General features: G+C 44.9%; 1 protein-coding gene across 2 annotated transcripts in view; it reads right to left on the bottom strand.

Annotated features, from left to right (window-relative positions):
• Window positions 1-16,162, bottom strand: part of LOC119659923 — a 122,042-nt gene extending 105,880 nt beyond the window's left edge. Inside the window, exons 1-2 of one of the 2 annotated variants that reach the window (XM_038068260.1) lie at window positions 15,915-16,162; window positions 15,288-15,840 (exon numbers count right to left, since the gene is read on the bottom strand). In XM_038068260.1, coding sequence (XP_037924188.1) covers window positions 15,288-15,423 — 136 coding nt within the window. In that variant the 5' untranslated portion in view covers window positions 15,424-15,840; window positions 15,915-16,162. The other variant, XM_038068259.1, reaches the window with a different exon arrangement.
• Between the last annotated feature and the right edge of the window lie 6,387 nt (window positions 16,163-22,549).

A 22,549-nucleotide genomic window follows, 5' to 3' on the forward strand; every position in this document is an offset into this window, starting at 1 on the left:
TTTACAGTAACAAAAATCAAAAACACCATCCAATGCGCCCTTTAGAGTGGCGAGGGGCTAGTTGAAGTAAATTTGAGGAACATGATATCGACTCTCAATTACTTGGCTGCTGCTGTTTCTATTATGAATGATGAAACAAGAGAGGCCACTCTGAATTCAAAAAGAGGAAAAGCATGCATCAGAACGTATGGGCTATTATGGGTCGTCAGGCTGATGAATGGGAAGGACTTGAATGTAGGTACTGACTGGGAAGATGACCGTGGAAGCGCGGATGGTTCCTCTTCAAACCATAAGATCGAAGCTGGAAAAATTGCATGAACAGTTGTTTATACCAAACAAATAACAAACTCCTAAAAGACAGGAAAGTGGTCAGAAGAAGTTCGCCACGAACCAAAGGCTTATCATCCCTCAAAAAGAGGAAGTAGTAAAATAAAAACAGGCAAGCTTAGAAAAAGATAGCATTCAAGAGATAGAAAGGCAGAAAGAGGGTACAACCAGCAATGATCAACAGAAAAGTCCTGCAAGTCTATAGAACTTACTATGGTAGAAAAAGAAGATGTGGGAATTCCTGCATTAGGTGGAGTAATAACGTAAGCCACAAGACCCAACAACAGCTAGGGATATCGAATTAATGGACGTCGGAACAAGACTGGGATGTACGCCGTGGATTATGGTGATAATGATTCTCAAAAAATGTTAATCCAGAGTCAGAGCGCGTGCACCCGAGAGAAAATTTCAGCCGTCTTGAAAATTTTCAGAGAAGAAAATACGGGGGTATAACCGCGAATAAAGTCTTAGGCCAAAGAGAAAAGTGTAAAACAGAAGGCGGACATAGGGTCCGGCAGATTGTAGACTATCACACGAAAATGCTTACCTGAGAATGAAATCAACAGGAATTTTACAGCTGATTATGCTGGCAGAGAGATAAAATGAGCACCATCAGCATCCTGCCAACAGTGGTAGATGTCGTGAAGATAGAAGAACACTTGGCACCAAAAGGAGCTGACATTTATACAAATTAATCTTGATCATTGCAAGGTGGGCCACGAATTACCATTGCAGGTCGTGTGGAAAATAACTACGCGATCATGACATCCAATGCAGCATAGGTGACATTTCGGTGGTACGCTGAATAAGTCACTCTGCGTTAAGGATATGTCGAGAGTAGGCGAACAAAAACATTAGAAGGCATAGCTTGAAAATCTTAGTTCGAAATTTTATACGTGGGGTCTTGAATGGGCAACCAGACAGCTGGATTTTGCCCTGAGCATTTACAGAGTTGGACATGGTATTCTTAACGCCGGAAGCATAAAAGTGTTCCAAAGGATGGGCCTAAAATCTGACTTGGGTCTAATCGCCCTTCTCGCATACGTGCGGACGGCACATTTACCCTCCTCCCTACTGCTGTATCATTCTAGTGCTTTCTCACATGCCGGTGCTGCGTATTGTTTTGCGGAACGAATCATTTCGACCATAAGTAATCCGGAGCTGTGTCTCGGACCTGGTAAGTATCAACCGTACTGTCGATAGACTAATATTTACCGAGCATAAACCAAATGGTCCATGAGATGGACCTTTGCGGCAATCATCGAAGTATGTGGTCTCACCATGTCCTGAAGGTGAGTTCCCCCAAGTAAATAACACACCTGTTGGTTATATAGTAAGCATTCAGCGCTGCAGCTGGCAATAGCTTTGGTAGGAAAAAAAAAGACGAGGCAGACCCTGCCTGAGATGGAACGATGGCGTAGGCCAGGATGCCAGACAGATTTTAGGGATTTTGAATTAGTGGACGTCAGCACAAAACCAGGATGTTTGCAGTTCCTTACTAAGGCAGGCCTCAACCGGATACCGGCTGTTGCGCTGTTGATGATGATGATTCAGCGCTGCTGGCTTCATAGTTTTGTGTCAAGTGACTCTATCAGTGGTTCAAAGGGAGACCTACCGCAGCTGAATAACAGGACCTACAGTTGGAAATGAAACTAGGATAGCCCATATGATTGAGCAAGAAAAAAACAGCTGCGCGATGGGGGCAATGCGAACTCATAAGAAAAATCAGAAATCGGTGCTACTACCTGAACCTTATGAGCGACCAAATGATGCAGAATAATTTCGTCCTCTCTGCTACTGAAAATGATATCCACAGAAGACTTCGCTCACCGCAGAAAACGCACCGACCTATTCGAGTAACTGTATCGGATTCATAACGGTGACTTCCTAGCAAATGAATTAAACATGGTTTTAAATTTGATGGTGCAGTCCTATGTTGACATTGGAAACAACAACAGTCTTCAACTGGACCAATTGACAGCAACTATAGATGCGTTGTTTGAAATAGATGCCCTGAGTACTTTACGACTGGGGTTGATAATTCCATTTCGGTAATGTCCTTCTAGGGGGCCGACAGCGAGTACGTCACCACATTAAGATGGTGTCAACAAGGCTGAATATTGGGCTCTCTGCTTTGAGGCCTCAAGGTCAGTAGAGTTTTCGTGCTTTTAATACCAGAAGCAGCTATAATTCTGAGCTTCACAAATACATGTTATATAGAGACACCTTGAGGATGCTAGGTCGAAACAAAATACGACCTGTTAAGCGAATAGTTTATAACAAGACACGGGTGCCCAATATTGCTGTTCAAATGGAAACCTAACTGAACATCTACCGCGTATGTACATAATGATGCAATAGGATGACCCGTTGAAGATTAAGCACAACTCACCGATAGTCCTGCTTAAGTAGTCAGGCCTTGTACAGACTGGGTGAACTACTTAGCAAACCATGGTACTCTATATTCATCCCCATATGAAGGAGTCCATTATATGAAAAATAGGTAGACAACTAGTCTGCAGAAATTCCATGGCTCTAATCATATTCGCCTCATGGATTTGATAACTTGCAGCACTAAAATAGGCTAATAGGACAGCATCAGATGAGGCAGCGTTAGTTCTAGCAGGGATGATCCTGATTTGCTTACGTGAGATTTGCACCAATTGTACATTACATTGCGGATGAACTTATCGACAACGACAATTTCTGACAGGCAAAAAGAATTATAATTGGGATGAGTCTCGGAGGGCTTGGTGGACTCATTTCAACTCATTTTTAATATTACGGAATGAGTTGAGCAGGGTCCCGGAGGAATCATCATACCACATTACGGAGTTCACCATTGAACACGGACGTTACTGCAGCCAGTTATTTTTACCCTTTGACAGGATAATTCGTCGAACTGTGATATCATTTTTAAAGATTCAGAATCCGATAAAGAGAGATAAAAGCATAAAGGACTTGCCACTATGTGAAGCGAATGAATCCTCTGAATTAAAGAGTTGAAATAATACATGGCCATGTCTCAATAGCGTGTGGACTGGTCTGATGAATCAGTGAGATCTGCACAATGACCACTAGGGTCAAATTCCTTACTATTAGTGTCAAAGGCAACAGGAACCGTAATGACCAGGAATCAAGAGAGCCAATGGGTTTTGCAAATGACTCGTTTCTTGTAGATCTGATTGGAAGGCATAATTTGAAAGAAACTGTAAAAGAGGAGGCAGGGAAACCAAATAGTAACTTAAGTACACAATGCTGTCATGCCGAGGTAGAACTTGATTTTCAGTGATCAGATGAACAACTGGTGAAGAAGTTCGAAAAGTTGATGATGGAATTGGCGTGCGCGAAAAGAATGTGAAAGATGTCTCCCTGTGAACAGGGATGATGGTGGTCATCATCATATTGAATCCGAATACGAACTGACAAGATTGTTTGGTGTACTGACAGAGATTCGGATGGATCCCTCGGTGAACTGATAGAAATCCGGGATGGAGTATGTAGATGCCAAGGGGCTTTAGTTGGCCCTATGAAGTCTATCTTGGAAAGGCAGGAATGTTTGAGCGGAGACTAGTTGAAATGATCCAATTTAGTCCGACATGGAGAGGGCAGTATTTTGGAACATTTCTCTCGTCATAATTTTAGTGAATTTATTCATTTCTAGTAGTGTGTCTACTTGTCCCGCAGTTCACGTAGCTGGGAATATCATTCGTCGTCTTCGTACAATCATTTGTCTCATACGTCCCGATGTCGGAAGTAGCAGTGATATTCGATCCGCTAGCAAATTTTGCACCGTAATGTCTGGTTGTTCGTAATCGGTTTGAATGCGATACACCGTCAGATACCAAAAAGTTGACTCTCGATGTAATGAAGGGTTTGACGGGCAGTACTTTGGAGATGCCTTGGCCCGTGGAGTCTTTAGTGATTTCCTGTGCAAGGTAGGTGTGATCGAAAGCACGAAATGTTCGAAAGAAGGATACACCCAGAAAACTTAGCCTGCACTTAGGACATCCTTTAGTGGCTGTTATAGGCTCTTTCTGATTTAGGGACTACTTCGCGATTAGACCTTTCTGATTTCTAGAGCCAAAAATCTTTGTTGACGGTATTTGAAGTAATGATACGCGTCCTTTGACAGGCTCAGCTTATATGGAGTTGTGGCCTATGAAGACTTCCTGTGCTTAGTGACGACTGGCTTCCAAAATTATACATTTGATATGATATGACCTATTCCAGCAGATCAACTCATATCTTCGTTGTTCCATCAAGAAACTCTGGTCTGAAACAAACTCGAGAGGATACAGTGGAATTCACTACCCCAAGATGAATGACGGGTGAATTATCCTAAAAATATATATCGTCGAATAACATTGGAGTTTAAACTTTTTAGGAAATCTTGGAATAAGCTAAAACACATTCCAGTAATGGTCATCAATGGGGCGTAACCTAAGATTAATGGCATCCATGTGACCGAAGTAACCAATTCGCTCTCAGGCAAATAACAACCTCTTCAACAATTCAGATTTTCAGAGTGGGGAATATCGCCTCTATAAGAACTCCCGGTGTCCTTGTAAAATTTCATGTCAAGCATAATGAATTTATATCCTGTGGGGGTCATAAAAATATTCAAACATTCTTGAATATTCATTGAAATTGTTATACCATGAGACCCATCAAATTCATATTAGAAGGATCAACTCTACGAAGTAAATAGATTTCGATTAAAGGACGAAAAGGAGGATAAAGGTTATCATTAACATACTCAAGGCTGTCGAAGTTGCAACCCAATAAATCTGTCCGGATGGAATTTTAACAATCAAATCAAGTGATACAGAAAGTTTTGAGCATCAATATTCATAAGGACATTTTTGGAATTCTTTAGAGGCCAATATGCATTACTACATTGACAAAATATTGATATAACAATTGTTACTTCAGAATTTCCTGTCCAATATTCTGAATTCCGAGGACTATGCAATAAAAGTAAAGTATGTATGCTGTCCCTGATTGTCCTTCATCTCAAGCCCCAACTTTTTGTACATAGTACAGAAATATTTCACGAAAATATGTCCTTGCTAGTTCCTGCGTAAATTCTGTCAACTCAGTGGGTGACCATACTGGAACTTCCGAAGAGAAAGTCTTCAACTTTTATAACGTATATAATGACTTCATCATAAGAGGACAGTTGAATATAGTCCCCAAAGGACTACATAATTACTCTATCATAAATATCGAAATAAATCATTTTCCCGGTGATTATTGGAAGCTATTCTCCGAATAATCCGTAAATAACAGTTAATTAGGGAAGTACTTATATTAGGATAGACGAAAGCAAACCAACAAGGACGACGAACTCTATATGAAAATTCGAATGAGAGAATTTTCCAGGATGATATCTGTTACAACTGGCATAGGCCTGAGCAAAGGATAATGAACATTTCTCCACTTAGATACGTTAAGACGGCTGGCTTAGTGACATAAGGACACATGGAAAGCTTCACAGCCTTAACTTACGAATGGTTTGAAACAAGATACATCAATCTTTTGGGATGACACATATTAAGCGGATTTCGTCTAAGCCCTACAGAAAATTACTTGACGAAGAGTGTTTCAGCAGAAATGTCGATGTAAAATTTTGTTTTTCTGTTTCTGTTCTATTTATGTCTGAATAGTGCTGATTTCGTCTCATCCTGGCGTCCTGCAGCCACTATTGTTACAAAGGGCCGATTATGAGATTTAATACCTTAAGCTATTGGGACAATGATTAATATCTTAGAAGCAGAAGGAAGGGATTAAATTGAAGGATTCTCGGTATTTTGCAATTAAATTGTCAAGAAGTTGCTTAGTCACAATGTCTGGAAGTTCAGTCAAGTGCAAGCCATCCGGACAATTGTGAAATCTATGTAAATTCGCTCCGTTTGGATTTTCGTCTCCGATTTCCTTCTCAACACATCTAAGAATGCTCAAGTCGCATCCTATTTTATACTTTTGTAATAATTCATTCCTATTTACGCTGCATGTACGCCTGATCCCTCCTTCAGGACTAAATCCATTCCCATCATTTATATCCGCCGAAGGCAATACTTCAGTCTGTATTAGCTCCTCTGAAGTCCTTTTCGACGATCCGCGCTTAGCGTCCCCGATACATTCCGAGTAACCAAAGGAAGTTGTAACATCTTCTGTGAACATCCCCCATAATAACAAATTATGTGACTCGTACGTTATTGATAGCAATAAATGACCAATAAATTCTCTCCAACGTAAACTCTTGCCACGTCACTCTATAAAAGCTATCACGAAATATGATCAAGGATATCGTTTAACACATTGACTACCCTAAAATACTCTAGACAAAAGAGAGTGGGTTCTAACCTGTTTTCGCTGGAAAGCGTACCGTCGAGTATGTGCAGCGTATAGTAGTGGCAAAGTATCGTAATAAACTGTGATTTGTATTGGGGACGTGATAACAACAAATTTATCTGATTCACACATAAATCTGATTAAAAGCATGGGATTGGTGTGGAAGATATAGAAGAGATAGGAAGAAATATAATATTTCTGGGTCAGGTTTTGAGTAGAAAGGATGGCTACGATGGATATCTAAAGACATGACTAAATAATAAAAATCTTTGTTCTAAAACAATACGTTCATGCCTGACTTTGAAGGGGACCTTTTCACCTTTTGGTGAAAGGCAACGCCTACGATAATGTCTATGGCATCTACGAATACGACTATGGGAGCATCTTGCTGAGGAAATACCAGAAGAGCAGCCTGCACCAACTGTTGCTTGGTGATCACAAACGCTTAGACAGCCTCTGGGGACTGCAAAATCAGGCAGGAGTCATTGCTCTACGGCCCAGACAAGTAGGCGTTAAGGATCGATTAAAGGTGGGTGACCTTGGGCAAGAAACGATGCTAGAAGTTTAACACGCCCAAAAAAGGAAGCCTGGGACTCGAAATCGCTCGTACTTTGACTCGGACCGGGTTTATGCTTTCAGAGGTAATCAGATAGCCGAGGGATCTCATCTATAACTGAAAGAATTTGTATTTCTAAACGTTGAGTATTAGACCGTTGTAGATGACCTTGAGGTGCTCGAAATGCTCTGATTCAGAGAAAGACGGGTCCAGAACATCATCCAAATAAACGAAACGAAAGTCAAGGTTTCGAATTTCGAGTGGAGAAATCTCTGAAAGGTTTGCGCCAAAAGTCACCCTAGTAAATGCGAAGAGCCCGAAAGGTGCACCTATTACCGTTTTCAGAATGTCCTTAAGAGTTACAGGGATTTGATACATATCTTGACTAAGACCAAGTTCGAAAAAATACGACAGTTTGCAATAAAGTGCGCAAAACCACGAACGAGTGGAAGGGATGCCAGTCTGAAATAATCTGGGTTTGGAGCCCATCTTAAGCGGACCAGCTATCAGGGGGTCTGCAAATGCCCTACTTAAGAAGTTCTTCGAACTCTTTTTGTGCAATTGCGAACTTCTGTGATGTTAATGGACGCGAATTAGAAAAGACAGGAGAGCCAGCATTGTTGATGTGATGCTGAACATCAAACAATCATAATGGGCTCAGAAAAACTATGCCTGGTGGTAATGTTCCGGTACAGAAAAGATTCCTCTAAGATTGGAGTGATAATATTCGCGATAATGAATCGCCTAGGAAATGCTCGTCGAAGTTCCAGACTCAAGTCCACCTGCCTGTAGGCATACGGACCGATCGACGAGAAATTTTCTGCCTCGAGTTTTAACGATTGCCGTGTTAATTCGTGATTCTGGGATGCGAGAGAAAATCGAGATTTCCGTGCCTATATCGAAAAGGTTGTGGCGCCGCATTTCGAGTACTCGTCGGAGTAGTCCAGGGGCCCTTACATTTCGTGGCCTTTTTCGCAAATCTTCGGTAGTATCAACACACTCCTGTCGAGGGTCTCGCCGATCTAATGCCCGATAGTCCTTTTTAACAGGCGGTTCTAGAGCGTAATCTAGTCCTATTTCCCAAATGCATACCACCGACTGTCTCTCTATAAAGACAGTACCTATTAGTGCAGCACTCTCTGCTGGTGCCACCTTGTTTGATATCCTACGAGACACCTCGCCAACCACAGCTTACGGGTGAACCACGTGAATTTGCGTGCGGTAGCAGCCAACGTCTCAGTGGCCCCAAATTCATACATTCGAGGATAGCCTGTGTGCTCTGCTCCTAAAGTCTCTGTAGCACCACTGCAACACTGGCTTGGCGCACAGACACCAAACATTAGCTCTGTCAACAAATGATTAAGTTTGGCCGTCTCACTCATTGGCATGCACCTAATAGGCTGGCTCTTCTTAACCTCTTTTAAGCGCAGTCCTCGAGGACATCGATTACAAGCTCAATTGTCTTGTGGCTCCAGATAAAGAAATTTGCGTTTCTCGAGGTCCCTTTGGGTGTCGGGAGAGTGAAGTTGGCCGCATCTTCGAAACCGCGTCTGTAAGCACACGCAGCATGCCAGAGTCGCTTAACCCTACTCTGATGTCCAGCACAGGGTCGGCGGGGAGGCGCAGATTCTCCCCGTGCACCATCTCTGCTGGCCGTAAACTGCTCTGATTCGGCTGTACGGAGGGCAAGGAAGACAAAAGGCAAGGACCGCGATCACAACGGATCATCCAGCATACCATTGCGCTGCGGATGGTATTCAGTATCAAGTGTCGAAGTAGACGAGGCGACACTTTATCGGGCTTTTGTCTAAGCGCAAAAGCAAGGGGCTTGTGATCCGTGAACAGGTACGCGGCGAGTAGCTCGCGATCGTAGGCGCTGTAGTTGCGTTACATTGGGTTCACCTGTTTTGAAAGGATACTCAACTGGTGCCAGATTTGGTTCCTCTGTTGGTGAAGAGCGGCGCCTACGAACGACGGACACAGAAAATGTCAGCAGTGTTGCGTCAACAAACTGTTGTTTGGCCGACTCAAATGCATAGACGAGTTCAACAAACCACGCAACCTCGCGGGGGTCTTTACTTTTGGTCCCAGACGAGTAGACGTTCACGATCGCTTGATGATAAGCGGCCTTCAATTCAGGACAATTCCGGCCTCAAGCAGACGCTTAAAAATACACTCGAGATGTTCCAAGTGCTCAGATTCTGAAGGGGAAGCAACCAAGCGAGAACATCATCCACCTAAACGAAACAAAAGTTAAAGTTTCGCAAAACAGAATGGATCAACTTCTGGAAAGTCTGCACAGCGTTGTAGAAGCTGAAAGTCATCCTGGTGAATTCGAAGAGTCCGAAAGATTGGCAGATAGCCGTTTTCGAAATGTCTTCAGAAGTAACAGGGATTTAGTGGTACGCCTTGGCTAGATCCATGGTCGTGAAAACACGGCAGTTCATAAGTGCCGTAGGTTTTGCAGAATTAGAGTGTGACGTGGTACTGCGATTCGGGTAGCCGTCGCGAAGGCACCCAGTGAGCCCAGTTTTTTGTTGCGCTAAACGTGCATCCGGTGGTACATTTAGTCGCTTGATCTCCATATTTCCGATGGTACCAGCACATCGTTGAAGGCTGATGAGGGCCCTGGCATGCGAATATCCGAATGCCCCTTCCGCGAAGCAAACTCAGCCGTGATTGCGATCGAGATCTCCCTTCCCAACGCAAAGTACCAAGCGTCTCGGCGAACTTTGTGACCGCGTCGGCCAGTATTGTCACCATAAACTTAAGCTCCTCCACTTCTACGACCACGGTGCGCGCGTATACCTCGTGTACTTTGTCGGACGTGGCGAACAACGCCACCAGCGATCCCGAGTCCGCACAGGCCAAGATGGTGCAGGTGCTCTCCAGGAGTCGTTGCAGCCAAAGTGACTTCAACAGCTCTGAGCCCAACTTATTCCCACCCAACTGCCTCATTTCAAGCAGCAATTGGGAGCACGTTCGTCTAACGTCAGCTCATTCAGCAAGTGATTAAGCTTTGCTTCCTCACTTACTGAAAGGCACCGAATTAAGTGCTCCTTCTGACGGACGTATGAGCACTCCTCAAGGTCGTCCGAAACAAGCCCGGGGTTCTCCTTGTCGAGACCGATGAAAGCGTGGTTGATCCTGGTGGCGTCCGTCGTGCCAGCACAAGTTCCACTTCCAAATGTCGGAACCACGCAGCCGGATTGCGCCGATAAGAGGGAGGCACCCTCACTAGGACTGCCGCTAGCAGTGGTATCGCGTCTTCCGCGATTTCCCCCTCGCGCGACATATTCCGGTAAATGCGGGAAGAGCGGAGAAAAAAAAGAGAAGGGACGGAACATCGGAGCGGTTATTTAAAATAAAGAAACTCATCCAGAATTAGCTCTGGCAGACCACCTACGGATTAAAAGTACAAACTACCATAATAAACGAAGGCACTTAGAGGTCATGAATAAAATGTATTGAGGCTGATTTGACGGCTGGAGTGACTTGACCTTGCGAGTGTGTAGCCGCCAAGCCACTCATGAAAATGTATAAAACAATTTCTCCACATCTGCAATCTTTTGATAGACAAAATTTAAAAACATGCTGAAGATTGATTTCCGAGGCAGGAGGACGGAGACCACAAGTCATTGGTGACGGCCCTCATACAATCAGGTATATGTAACGAAGGTGAAGGGCCTACAGGAACGATGACAAGCTGTGGCTTTACATTCGTTTGTCCTTCGCTAGCTCGCGACATGTCCTGGAACGTCAGTGAAATCTTCACCCCTAGCAGTCACTAGGTAATTGGTCTCAATCTATAAGCGAATGTGGTCTGTGCACCGAGAAATGAGGAAGCCGTCAGCTTATTATGTACAATTAATAGACCAGAAAAACATTCATAGAGGTTTGACTAGAAGAGTGGACACATCGATGGCATGTGACTCATCAATGCCGAAAGGATACAAACTCCTGAAAATTCCTCCACTTTCCCAGTAGTATGGAAGATTGTCTTCAATCGGCAAGTCACCGTGTTAGACAAATCGTTCAAAGAACACTAGATAGGACTGACCAACATCAGATATTTTAATAAGCGGAGAAAATAGGCGAGGGGTAGGCAAGAAAATGTCTCACAATTATTTGTACATGTTGGAAGCGTTTTCAACGTGGATACCAAAGACCAAATTCCTCCGTTTGCCCACATTGGGCGCTGAAATTGCAAAGTCTATTTGTGGCCCTATTTTTAATTTTTTTGTAGGTTTATCGAATTCAAAGCAAATATGGCTAACTGGAGCCCTTCGTCCTGCTTACTTTCATCGTTTAATGAAATCCTCTTAAGAGCAATTCAAAGAAGAAACAAAGAAACATTCCAAGGAAGAAAAATCAATTTTGTCATGACGCTCGGATAAACTCAATCAGCTGAACCCACTGGCGCTTCAACTAAACCCTCCTCAACTGTTTCAAAAACCAACGTCAATGTCAAAAGAGAAAAAGGAAACACAAACACTTCCCAGCTTCCGATTTCCAACGAAAACTACAAAAACTTTCTGATTTTCCAATATCGATTGTGAAATAAAGTTTCAATTGATTTACATTTGAAACCAGCTGTCGTGTCAAAAAGTGAAAGTGAAAGGACGAAGTGAAATCTAAGAAAAAAGGACGTGCCCTCCGCCACCAACCGCCACTTTGGTTTAAGGGATTATCGCTTATTCTGGAGAAGGAGCACGAAATCTGGACGAGGCGCCGGGAACAAAGCGAAGTTCATAAGCGAAATGCTGTTGGTGCTTTGTTCCTGTTGTTGTCTTTTCCGAGTTAAGTAAGAGGAACCAGGAGGTAACGGTTGAATAGGGACCGATGGTGACATTGTTGAAAAAGTTTTCTCATTGTGCCCGTTATTTGTATACTTGAAACTTGAAGTAAACTTTGGACTTTGTCGGGCAGGAATGACTTTGCGTTTATTATTCGTGTACGATTTAGTCAAGCAAAATTTTTCACTTTGTGCACAATTATTTATTAAAAACAAGTTGTTATCCTTTGGAGTTGTATTTCGGGCAAAGTTAATTGAATGAAAGTGTTGCGCTTGATCCTGCTTATTAAATTCACAATTCCATTGAATATTTGAATCTATTCTTGGCAGTTGTACATATAGCGTCGTATTTGCATGAGAAATTTATACTCGATTCGTCACATCCTGGCACCGCTAATGCAATGCCTAAGGGAAACAAATGTAAGGACATTTTTTTACGACATCAACCCTTACTTCATGGCTGGGAAAAAAGCCAGAAGCAGTTTAGTAATGAATTCATCACCATCTCTGTTGCTTAGACTTAAAACACTCCAAATGAGGTGTCTATTTATCATCACGCTTGTTATCCAGCTCCTGTCTGGAACCTCTTCAGATTCTTTGCTCCTCTTTGTCACTGTCCTTTGTAACAACATAAGAGCAAGTCGGGAAAAAAGGATACTCAAAACTCCAGGAGTGATGTAATTTTTCTAAGAACCGTAAAAACTGCAATATGCCGGCACAACATATTTCATATCCTTTTTCCTTTGTCTGTACAACCGTTGGGGAGTGTGCAGGGATCAGATAGAAACGAAGGTTTTCCTTCATGTTCTCATGCTCTATCTGAGGTACGTAATTTACTGTTGCTAGTTTTTTGCGCTCGACGAACAAATGCGAGATTTAATGAAATTGTAATGGATCCTTTTGTGTTCATGTGCCAGATATCCATCGGTGAAAACCAAAAGAGGAATCTTCAATGAATTATTCTTCCAATCCGATTTAGTGTAATGGATAGCAGAGATTGAAAGATAGTGGGAGCTTCGGAGTTTTCGGAGTTTTATATTGAAAATATTAGAATCGTTCAAGCGATAGGAAAAATCTATAGGATCCAGAGAAGGAGAGATGAATGCTTGAGACTTCCACTCATGAGTTTAACACTCTGTGAAATCCGCTAGCTATACCAATTAGCTCGAAAAAAGTAAAGAGGCTCTTGTCGATTCTGCTCCATCAAAGCCGTTTTTAATAAATTATAGTATCTCTCCATTGATTAGGATATTGAGACCAATTTTAGTTGCCATTTGAGCTAGTGGCAGATGTATACCATCGAAGGCATTTTTTATGCAGGACCTAGGCGATCGATGCGAAGTCATGTCGGTCCCGGATAATCTTTCGGACAGAATGGTAGAAAGTCGCCGCCAATTCAGGACGACCACTATCTCTCTATAATCATGAGCGGTTCTTTGGTTTTGAGACAGGAAAAATGTTATTGCAATAGATTCTGAATTTAACATGGACGACCGAGAAGAGCACCAATTGCGGAGCGCAACTTCAGCCAAATTGTGCTGAAGTACATTCATGACATAGTCTGTCCGTTTTATTGGCTGCAGGTACTAATCAGAACAACTAAATTCTAACTTGGTATTCATCTTTGTAACAAAGGCGGCGATGGAAGTCAAAACCCTCACTTTCACCAGAGAGATGCTTTGTTTCGTCCTCGAAAGGTTAGCTCCAGGACGAATAGTATCCATAATAAAACTCATGAGCGATGCATGACACTGACCTCACCTCACCAAAAGTTAGCCAAACCTTTGGGGAAACGATCAGCTTAAACCAGCAACTGACTACTTGGTACACTGAAGGATCCCTCACAGCAGAGGGAGCGGGTGCCGGTATCATTGGTACAAGGAAAATGTACTTTGAGCCAATGGGCAGGTACACTAGCATATTCCAGGCGGAAATTTACGCCATAGACAAATGTGCCTCCTTTAATCTGCAAAGGAAGTATAGGAGGCAGAACATAGCTATTTCCACCGATAGCCAAGCAGCGATCAAAGCACTTAGGTCCAACCAAGTGAACTCTAAACTGGTATGGGAATGCCTTGAGAGACTGAATACACTCGGCTCGTCCAACAAGGTCTGGATACTTTGGGTTCCAGGCCATGCTGGGTTGGAAGGCAATGAGGCAGCGGATGAACTAGCCGAGAAGGGAGCAGGGATGCCTTTACACGGGCCAGAACCCTTCTGTGGAATCGGAAACGGTTTCAATCTAAGAAACGAAGAGAAACGGTTGAGGGAACTATATTGGGCGGGCCTACCAGGGATGGAGCAGTCCAGGGTGCTTATTGGGGGATAGGAACCCATGCGTACAAAGGATTGCTTAAACCTAACCAAAAAGAACTTCCGAATCATAGTGGAAATTCTCACTGGTCAATGTCGGCTGAACTACGGACACTGCCTGCAGGTTTTGTGAGGAGGAGGACGAAACCTCTATACACGTCCTGGGATAGTGTCCCGTACTTGTGCAAAGTAGGTCGAGGCATCTGGGAGAACACTTAATATCAGATGCAAAGCTGAAAGATCTGGAAGTAGGGAACATACTCAAGTTCCTAATGGTTATAGGCCTGCTTGAGATACTATGATCAATAGGTACCCTATAACCAGTAAAAGGGGCACAATAGTTCTTTAAGGACGCGATGCGACTTTTACTTAACAGAATAATAATAACAGTAGTCACGATCTTAGGAGTTTGTGGCATCAGAACGGCGCACCACAACACTAATTGGGCTCCTCGAAGCGGCCACTGATACCTACCTACCCTTGCGGCAAGCAAAAATTCCTTTCAATTAAATCTATTATTAAGCAACACGTTGACCTATTGAAGAAGTTAAGTTATTAGTCCTAAGCTGATCCTGTACATGAGTTCTAATAATAAAAGTTTGATTGAACTGTACTAAAAATTGTCTCATGCGACTTCTTTGGCGGTACAGATACTGCTGAGCAAGCATTTGCCATTCAAATTATATTACTCATTACGATAAGAGGGTTGAAGTACCTGAAGTCACTAGAACTCAGATGAAGGGGTTGGAAGTAATTAAACTACCAAGATGGATATGTTCTGTCTCCTCTACCCAGTGAAGTTTGCATGACTTTGACGATGCATCAAAAAAGGTCTTTTTTGTCTGTATATGCTTCCTCCTTCCATTTGAGTGACTCCTCGCTTAAAATTGGGCACACAAAAACGAATGTTCAAAGTAAACTATGAAAGTAGGTACTCACCCCTTTTTCGAACATTATTCCTTAGTGACGGGCATACTATATAACATACTGAGTCCACACCACACTCTATTTTAAGCACAGAACAGAAAGTTTTCATATTTATCACGATCGAGGTTTTCCGCACTTTGGAGACCATCTTGCCGAAGTAATATTAACATCAGTCAATAGGACACTTATAGCACTCAAATTCAGAAGGAAATCCTAATTTAGTTAAAGACGAAGGACGAAATGGCAATCGCGAGCTTAGGCGCCCAACCATGATTGTAGTAAAAAGAATGATCGAGCACGGGAAACAAACCGTACAATCATGTCGGGCGGCCATAACGGAGTTCTTCAAATGCCACATTTACTTAGGAATCGAGGGAATCTTATCAAGAGGACACGAAATATTATATTTTACACTATTCAGAAGCACTCCGGGATTTTATTCAAACACCAAATACTTAACGAAACCCGAACACATTGTCCACTAGGAACAGATAGGATACCGACGGTAACTAAACGGAATTTAAGATAGAGCAAAATTTAACTCGACTGCACGCTCCGGAATTCACTGAAAGAATACTTTCAGTTAGAGGTTCTATCTAGCACTTGCTCACTGGCTAAGTGATCAGGGCATGCACCTACCTGCAATTCCGGTACATGCTGGGACAGTAGAACTTGTTTACTGCAAAAAACTTGTTCTGCGTTTTTGGAAAATAACAATCTTTGAAAATGAGGGTAGATCACCGTTATCCCTTCACTATTTACATCCATTTAGAAATCGAATATCCACTATTTGTATAATGACAAACTACGGACTCTAACTACGGAATCTAATGATCAAAAGACTTCCTATCTGCATCTGATGAAGGCTAAAACTGAGGCTCTGAATAGAACTGAGAACATGTAGAGTCAGAACCCTCTTTCCAAGAATCATTAGTGGTATCAATGATTGCAAACCTTCATAGCATAATTCACTACAACAAACTACAAAAGATATGCCAACATTTTAAGAAAAAAGGATAGTAATATCAATAACCTCGTTAATCTAAAACTTGATTAGTTTTCAATAAGAAGTTGTAACCCAGCCGCCCCTGTAATAAACGTGGTAGCCGTTAACTAAGGTTGAACTACATCTCGTTCAGGGAACTCCGCGGCTACTTGAATTCTGTAACTGAACCTGTCGTGGTCTTTTGCCAGGAAAGGATGCAATGTACAAACCGCAAATGAGTCTTCTTGACGAAGAAGCGAATTCCACTGATTAGTAGAGTCAACAGGAAGCATTGTCTCCTTTGAATGCCAGAGTTAAATTTTCGAATGATTAAAAACCTGTCCAAGTTCCAAAGATGGACAGGACTCTGAGAAGACAGGAGGATCTAAAAGGAGCATGTAAAAGGGGACATAAACTTGAAATGGAACCTCAAAGGCATGGAGCCAATCTCTTATTTACGGAAAGCACCTACCCTCGCACAAGCCATCTTCACCACCATAACCCTTAGGCTATACCAGAGCTGGATCTAAGCACTAAACACGGAAGTCTGAGAGCAGATGGACCGTATTGTAAGGGCACTATTTTCTGCGCACCCCTTATGGGATGATGACGTCGGCGCGGAGAGCGCAGAGAACTGTCCACTTTTCCAGGACCCGATAGTATTCCAGCAGCGGTATACAGACTGGTATTCCAACACCGGCCAGACTTACTGTTCGGCGCATTCAACGCTTGCCTGAAAGAGGGCACTTTCCCTGCTCGTTGGAAGGTAGCGAGGCTTCCGCTGATCCATAAAGGGAAAGGCGACCCCGAGTTGTCGTCTTCATACCGCCCGCTATGTATGCTCGATACTGCTGGGAAAGTGCTCGAAAAGCTCATCAGAAGTAGACTCGCTGAAGAGATTTATCTCCCCGGCAGTTTGGTTTTAGAGCAGGGAGATCCACAGTTGATGCTGTCATGCAAGTCGTGGACGCCGTTCCACGAGCGGAGGCACGTAGCCGCCGAACTCGACGAGTGATGCTCCTCGTAACGCTTGACGTCAGAAACGCCTTTAATTCCGTAAGAAGAAAAGACATTCTAGACACACTAGACAATACTTTCCACATGCCGAACTATCTCTTACGGATATTGAGGGACTATCTGAGGAATCGCTCCCTGCTCTATGAAACACTAGAGGGTCAAAGGAGGATGGAGGTCACGTCGGGGACTTTTGGAACGCTACCTATGATAGTCTACTTAAACACGACCGGCACCGATGTAGTCATCCTAACTAAAAAGAGAATCCCAGCCCTGCGTCTCTTATCATTCGGCTAGTCGATAATCGAGCCAAAACCAGCGGTAAACTACCTCGGGCTGACTCTTGACTCAAAGATGAGCTTTTTTGAGCAAATCAAGGCAGCATCCAACAAGGTTGCATCTGGAGTTTCGGCCTTAAGTTGGCTAATGGCAAATATTGGGGGTCCTACGTCTAGCAGGCGGCGTTTCCAGATGAGATCAATGCAGTCTGGCTGACGTTCCTGGCAATGAGGTATATCGTAATCGTAATCGTCGGGAGCGGCAGCGATTTCCGTTGCCTTTCTTGCTAAGGAGCGTGAAGCCATATACAAGCACAAGGAAGGAGAGTCAAGGGAGGTGGCTGTTCATGACGGCAACGTACACTAGAGGAATTGCAACTCTCTTAGCAAAATGGGACTAGAGGCAGATAGACTGCGCGACTCATTAACAACTTAGTTGCGTGGCTTAATCGGAAGCCTGGTAAGACTGACTATTTCCTTACCCAGTTCTTAAATGGGCATGAAGGTTTTCAGTCTTACCTGTATGAGATTGGGAATGCACAATCTCCGATTGTATGTTTTGCAATGGAGTTTTGTACGACGCCCATCACATCTTTTCTGTGGAAGGTAGGATGGGAGTCGTCGACAGCTCTATTTAAATACAGGAGATGTCTCTCCTGACAGAATTGTCGAGGATATGCTGACGACTGCTTGCAGGTGGAGTCGTGCTGTGCATTACATTCAGGTAATTAGTTGGTAGTCTGACGGCGTACCGTTGCGCGAGTCCAACACTCTGTGCGTAAATACATTCACCTACCCTACCCCACTCGCGTCGTTAACTAAGCTTCAGTTATGTGGTTTGACCATCAAGACGCGGCAGGCCCATCAGACCCTCATGCCCCCGCTGTCCGCGTCCCTCCATTTTGACGACGGAATCCGGAGCTGTGGAGGCGCAGTTTCACATGTCCGGAATAACAGCGGACGCAACCAAATTTAACCACGCGATTGTAGGTCTGGATGAGGACTCCATCCTCCTGGTAGCCGACATTGTCAAATCGGCTTCCTATACACTGTTGAAGAGCGAGTTAATCAAACGCCTGTCGGCTAGTGAGTCAGCTAACCTGGAGCACTTGCTGGCAGGTTTGTCGTTGGGCGATCGAACTCCCAGCCAATTGCTTCGCGAAATGAAGCAATTGGGTGGGAGCAAGATCGACGACGACTTGTTAAAATCGCGACGACTCCTGAAGGGCACCCAGGCGGTCTTCGCGTGCGTCTCCGGTTCTTTGGGGGCGCTGGCGGCTGCGGCCGATAAGGTGCACGAAGTGCACGCGCGCAGCTTTCTGACGAAGTTTGCGAGCTGAAGCATGAAATAACCCTGCTAGTGGCCAGTGTGGCTGAAATGAGGACGACCCTGGACTATCAGCGTTCGGGCGCCAGGTCGCGGTCTTCTGCTCGAAAAGGGCGATTGGGTAGCAGGTCGTCAGGACAATCTACGGACCGAAGTATTTGTTAATACCATCGCAGATTCAGCGAGAAAGCCACCAAATGTACGATCCCGTGTAAATTCGCGCCTACCTCCAAAAACTAGCCCCGTGCGGGCCTTGGCGACGACCACCCCGAACGCAGCGCCTAACAATTTATGACCCTCTCAGCGGGCGCAGCTATCTCGTAGATACTGATGCCGAGGTTTCGGTTCTTCCCGTACCCCAGTACCATCGACTATTTCCCCAACCATTGAAACTGGCGGCAGCAAATTCCTCTCGAATTAACACCTACGGGTATAGGCTTGCGTAGGACGTCTTCGTGGTGACTCATTCTGGTGGATGTCAGCTTCCCCATACTAGGCGCAGACTTCTTGTGTCACAATGAGTTGCTGGTGGACTTGCAAAACAAGTCTCCCACGACCAACGTTAATTCGTCGGACAAAATGGCATCTCATCCAAGTAACAATCGTTCCGTACTTTTGGAGGACATTACTAACTCTCGTGTTCGGGCACCCCTCCAAAACAGCCAGATTATTACTGAATGTAGTCTCTCTAAACCAGTGAAGCACAATGTGCAGCATCACAATAACACTACTGGTTCCCCTATCTTCTCGAAGGTGCGTCCCCTACCACCCCAGAAGCTGGCTATTGCATGGAAAGAGTTTGAACAACTTATGCAATACGGTATCTGCAGACCTTCGGACAGCTGTTGGTCTTCCCCACTCCATATGGTCCCTAAGCCAAACGGCGAATGGCGCCCCTGTGGGGATTACAGAAGGCTAACCGCACAGACGGTTAAAGACTGATATCCCATTCCTCTCATCCATAACTTTGCGCATCATCTCGCAAACTACCGCATCTTTTCGATTTTGGATTTAACCAAGGCATATCACCAAATCCCTGTAGCTCCAGAAGACATTCCAAAGACGACAATATGTACACCCTTTAGACTCTTCGCGTTCACACGGATGACTTTCGGGTTGTGTAATGCGGCGCAAGCCTTTCAAAGGTTCATCCACTCGGTCCTGCGAAACCTCGACTTCTGTTTCGTATATTTGGATGATGCTTTGGTCGCTTCTTCCATACAGTCTGAGCACTTAGCCCATTTCGAGTGCATTTTTCAACGTCTCCTTGATGCCGGTTTGGTTCTAAACGTTGAAAAATGCAAGCTCCTACAGACACAGGTGAGATTCCTAGGCCACTTCAATTCCCCTAATGGAATACAACCTGACCCAGACAAGGTACAAGCGATCTCAAGCTTCCCGGGTCCGAAAACCGTGGAGGATTTGCGGAGGTTCATGAGCATGTTAAACTTCAATCGTCGTTTGCTGCCCAAGGCCGCCCAACCCCAGTCCATTTTGAACGCGTACTTGTCTGGCCCCAAAACAAAGGACACACGAGAGATTGTGTGGTCTGAAGAGACTGTCCGCGCGTTCGATAAATCCTGACAGCAACTGGCTGATGCTGCACTCTTGGCATTTTCTGGACAAGATGCACCCCTAGCCGTTTTTGTTAATGCCTCTGACATCGCAGTAGGTGCTGCTCTTCACCAAAAGGTGAACCAAGTCTGGCAGCCGTTGAGCTTCTTCTCCAGACAGTTAAACCCCGCTCAGCGGAACTGCAGCACTTATGATCGAGAACTGCTCGCCGCGTATTTGAGCATTAAGTACTTCCGCTTCTCCCTTGAAGGCAGGTCGTTCACAGTGTTCACGGACCATAAACCTCTAACGTATGCTTTGAAACAGAAGGCCGACAAAGCGTCCCCGCGTCAGCTTCGACACTTGAGCTTTATAAGCCAGTTTACGTCAGACATCCAGCACGTGTCTGGCAAGGACAGCATAGTTGCTGACACTTTGTCACGTGTCTCCGAGATTAACATCCCCGCCGCAGTCGACTTCTCGGCTATTGCCAAGGCGCAGGAAGATGACGCAGTGCTTCAGAGCCTCAAATCCAACCCCAAATACAAATTTCAGGAGTTGCCCATCTTCGGCTCGAACCTCTCTCTCTGCTGCGGATACTCGGAAAAGGGACCCCGGCCATACATTCGGGCCACCTATCGCAAGGAAGTGTTCCACGCGGTTCGCGACTTAGCGCATCCAGGCATCAGGACGATAAATCGGCTAGTCACCGAGAAATACTTCTCGCCCTCCATGAACAAGGATGTCAACTCCTGGGCCAGAGAGTGCATCGCAAGCCAGAATTGTAGCCCTCTGTTGAGAGTGGATACCTCGCTTTGGCGTCCCTGCAGTGGTCATCACTGACCAGGGAACGCAATTTGAGTCCACCCTTTTCTCTGTGTTAGACAAACTCCTGGGACTCAAACGCCAGCGAACTACGGCATACCACCCGCAATCCAATGGGATGCTAGAACGTTGACACCGGACGCTGAAAGCCGCCATTATGGCTCGCGACGATCCGTCTCGGACTCAAGTCTTGCCTCTCGTGCTACTCGGCCTACGAACAACCCGCCGAGGGGAGCTGGTATACAGAGAGAACCCAAGGCTCCCAAGTGATCCGGTCTTCGACAAGAGATCGGGTCTCACAGATTCGGGATTGCTGTGCCTGCTAAAAGACAACATTCGCCACATGAAAGCCACACCTCCCACACGACACTCGCGCGCACCTGCCTGCGCGCCCCGTGGAGCTGGATACGTGCAAGCGCGTCCTGGTTAAGACGGATGCCGTCCGGAAGCCGCTACATACGAAGACCGTACTCTGTTCTCGAGCGGGGAGAGCATTTCTTCCAGCTCGAGATCGGGGGACATAAAAAGGCGGTCTCCTTATCCAGGCTGAAGCCCCTTTGCGCTCCAAATCAACGTCACGTCCGCTTCGCCGTATGATGGGGAACACAGTTCTGAAGTCGGTCGCTGAAACCCCTAGGTTTCATCTGGGGGCGGAGTGGTGTGGCGCAGCGAGGTTAACAACATTCGAAATTTATTTCGTATGTTGTTAACCTCCTTATGTACAGCCAATATCCCTCTTTAACTTCCTACCAGCATTCGTCACGCAGTTAAACAATCCAATAGATTGACAACCTGTCAGGTTTAGGTAAAAGTTAGCTTTAAGAGACAAGACCTGCTGTCGGCTGTCGGGGGTCGAGTCTACTCGCACTACCTAGCAGCCGCGAGCCTAAGATGGCGAAGGCTTACGAGCTGTGCCAAGTCAAGGAGAATTTGGTTCGCTTATAACATAGCCCGGTCACGAGAGCTCCTGTGCCAGACGCCTGCAAATACATTCAAGATTACGGCGGTCAGCACGGGGCACTGGCCCATAGGGGACCATGCCGCTAGGCTCGGCATACCCTACAATTCGCATTGCCGAAGCTGGGGAGAAGAAAGGGAAACCGTCATGCACTTCCTCTGCGAGTGCCCAGCTCTAGCTAGAGTCAGGTTGCGGACACTGGGTAAACCATTCTTTGGGGACCTCAGAGAGATTTCTAGCTGCAGGGTGGGAGAGCTGCTTTTTTTCCTGAATGCTATGGGCTGACTCTGAAAATCCAAGCTGGCTGGATTCTGGCTCCTTGCTACCGTAATA

Source organism: Hermetia illucens, chromosome 6 (assembly GCF_905115235.1).
Source record: "Hermetia illucens chromosome 6, iHerIll2.2.curated.20191125, whole genome shotgun sequence".
NCBI lineage: Eukaryota > Metazoa > Arthropoda > Insecta > Diptera > Stratiomyidae > Hermetia > Hermetia illucens.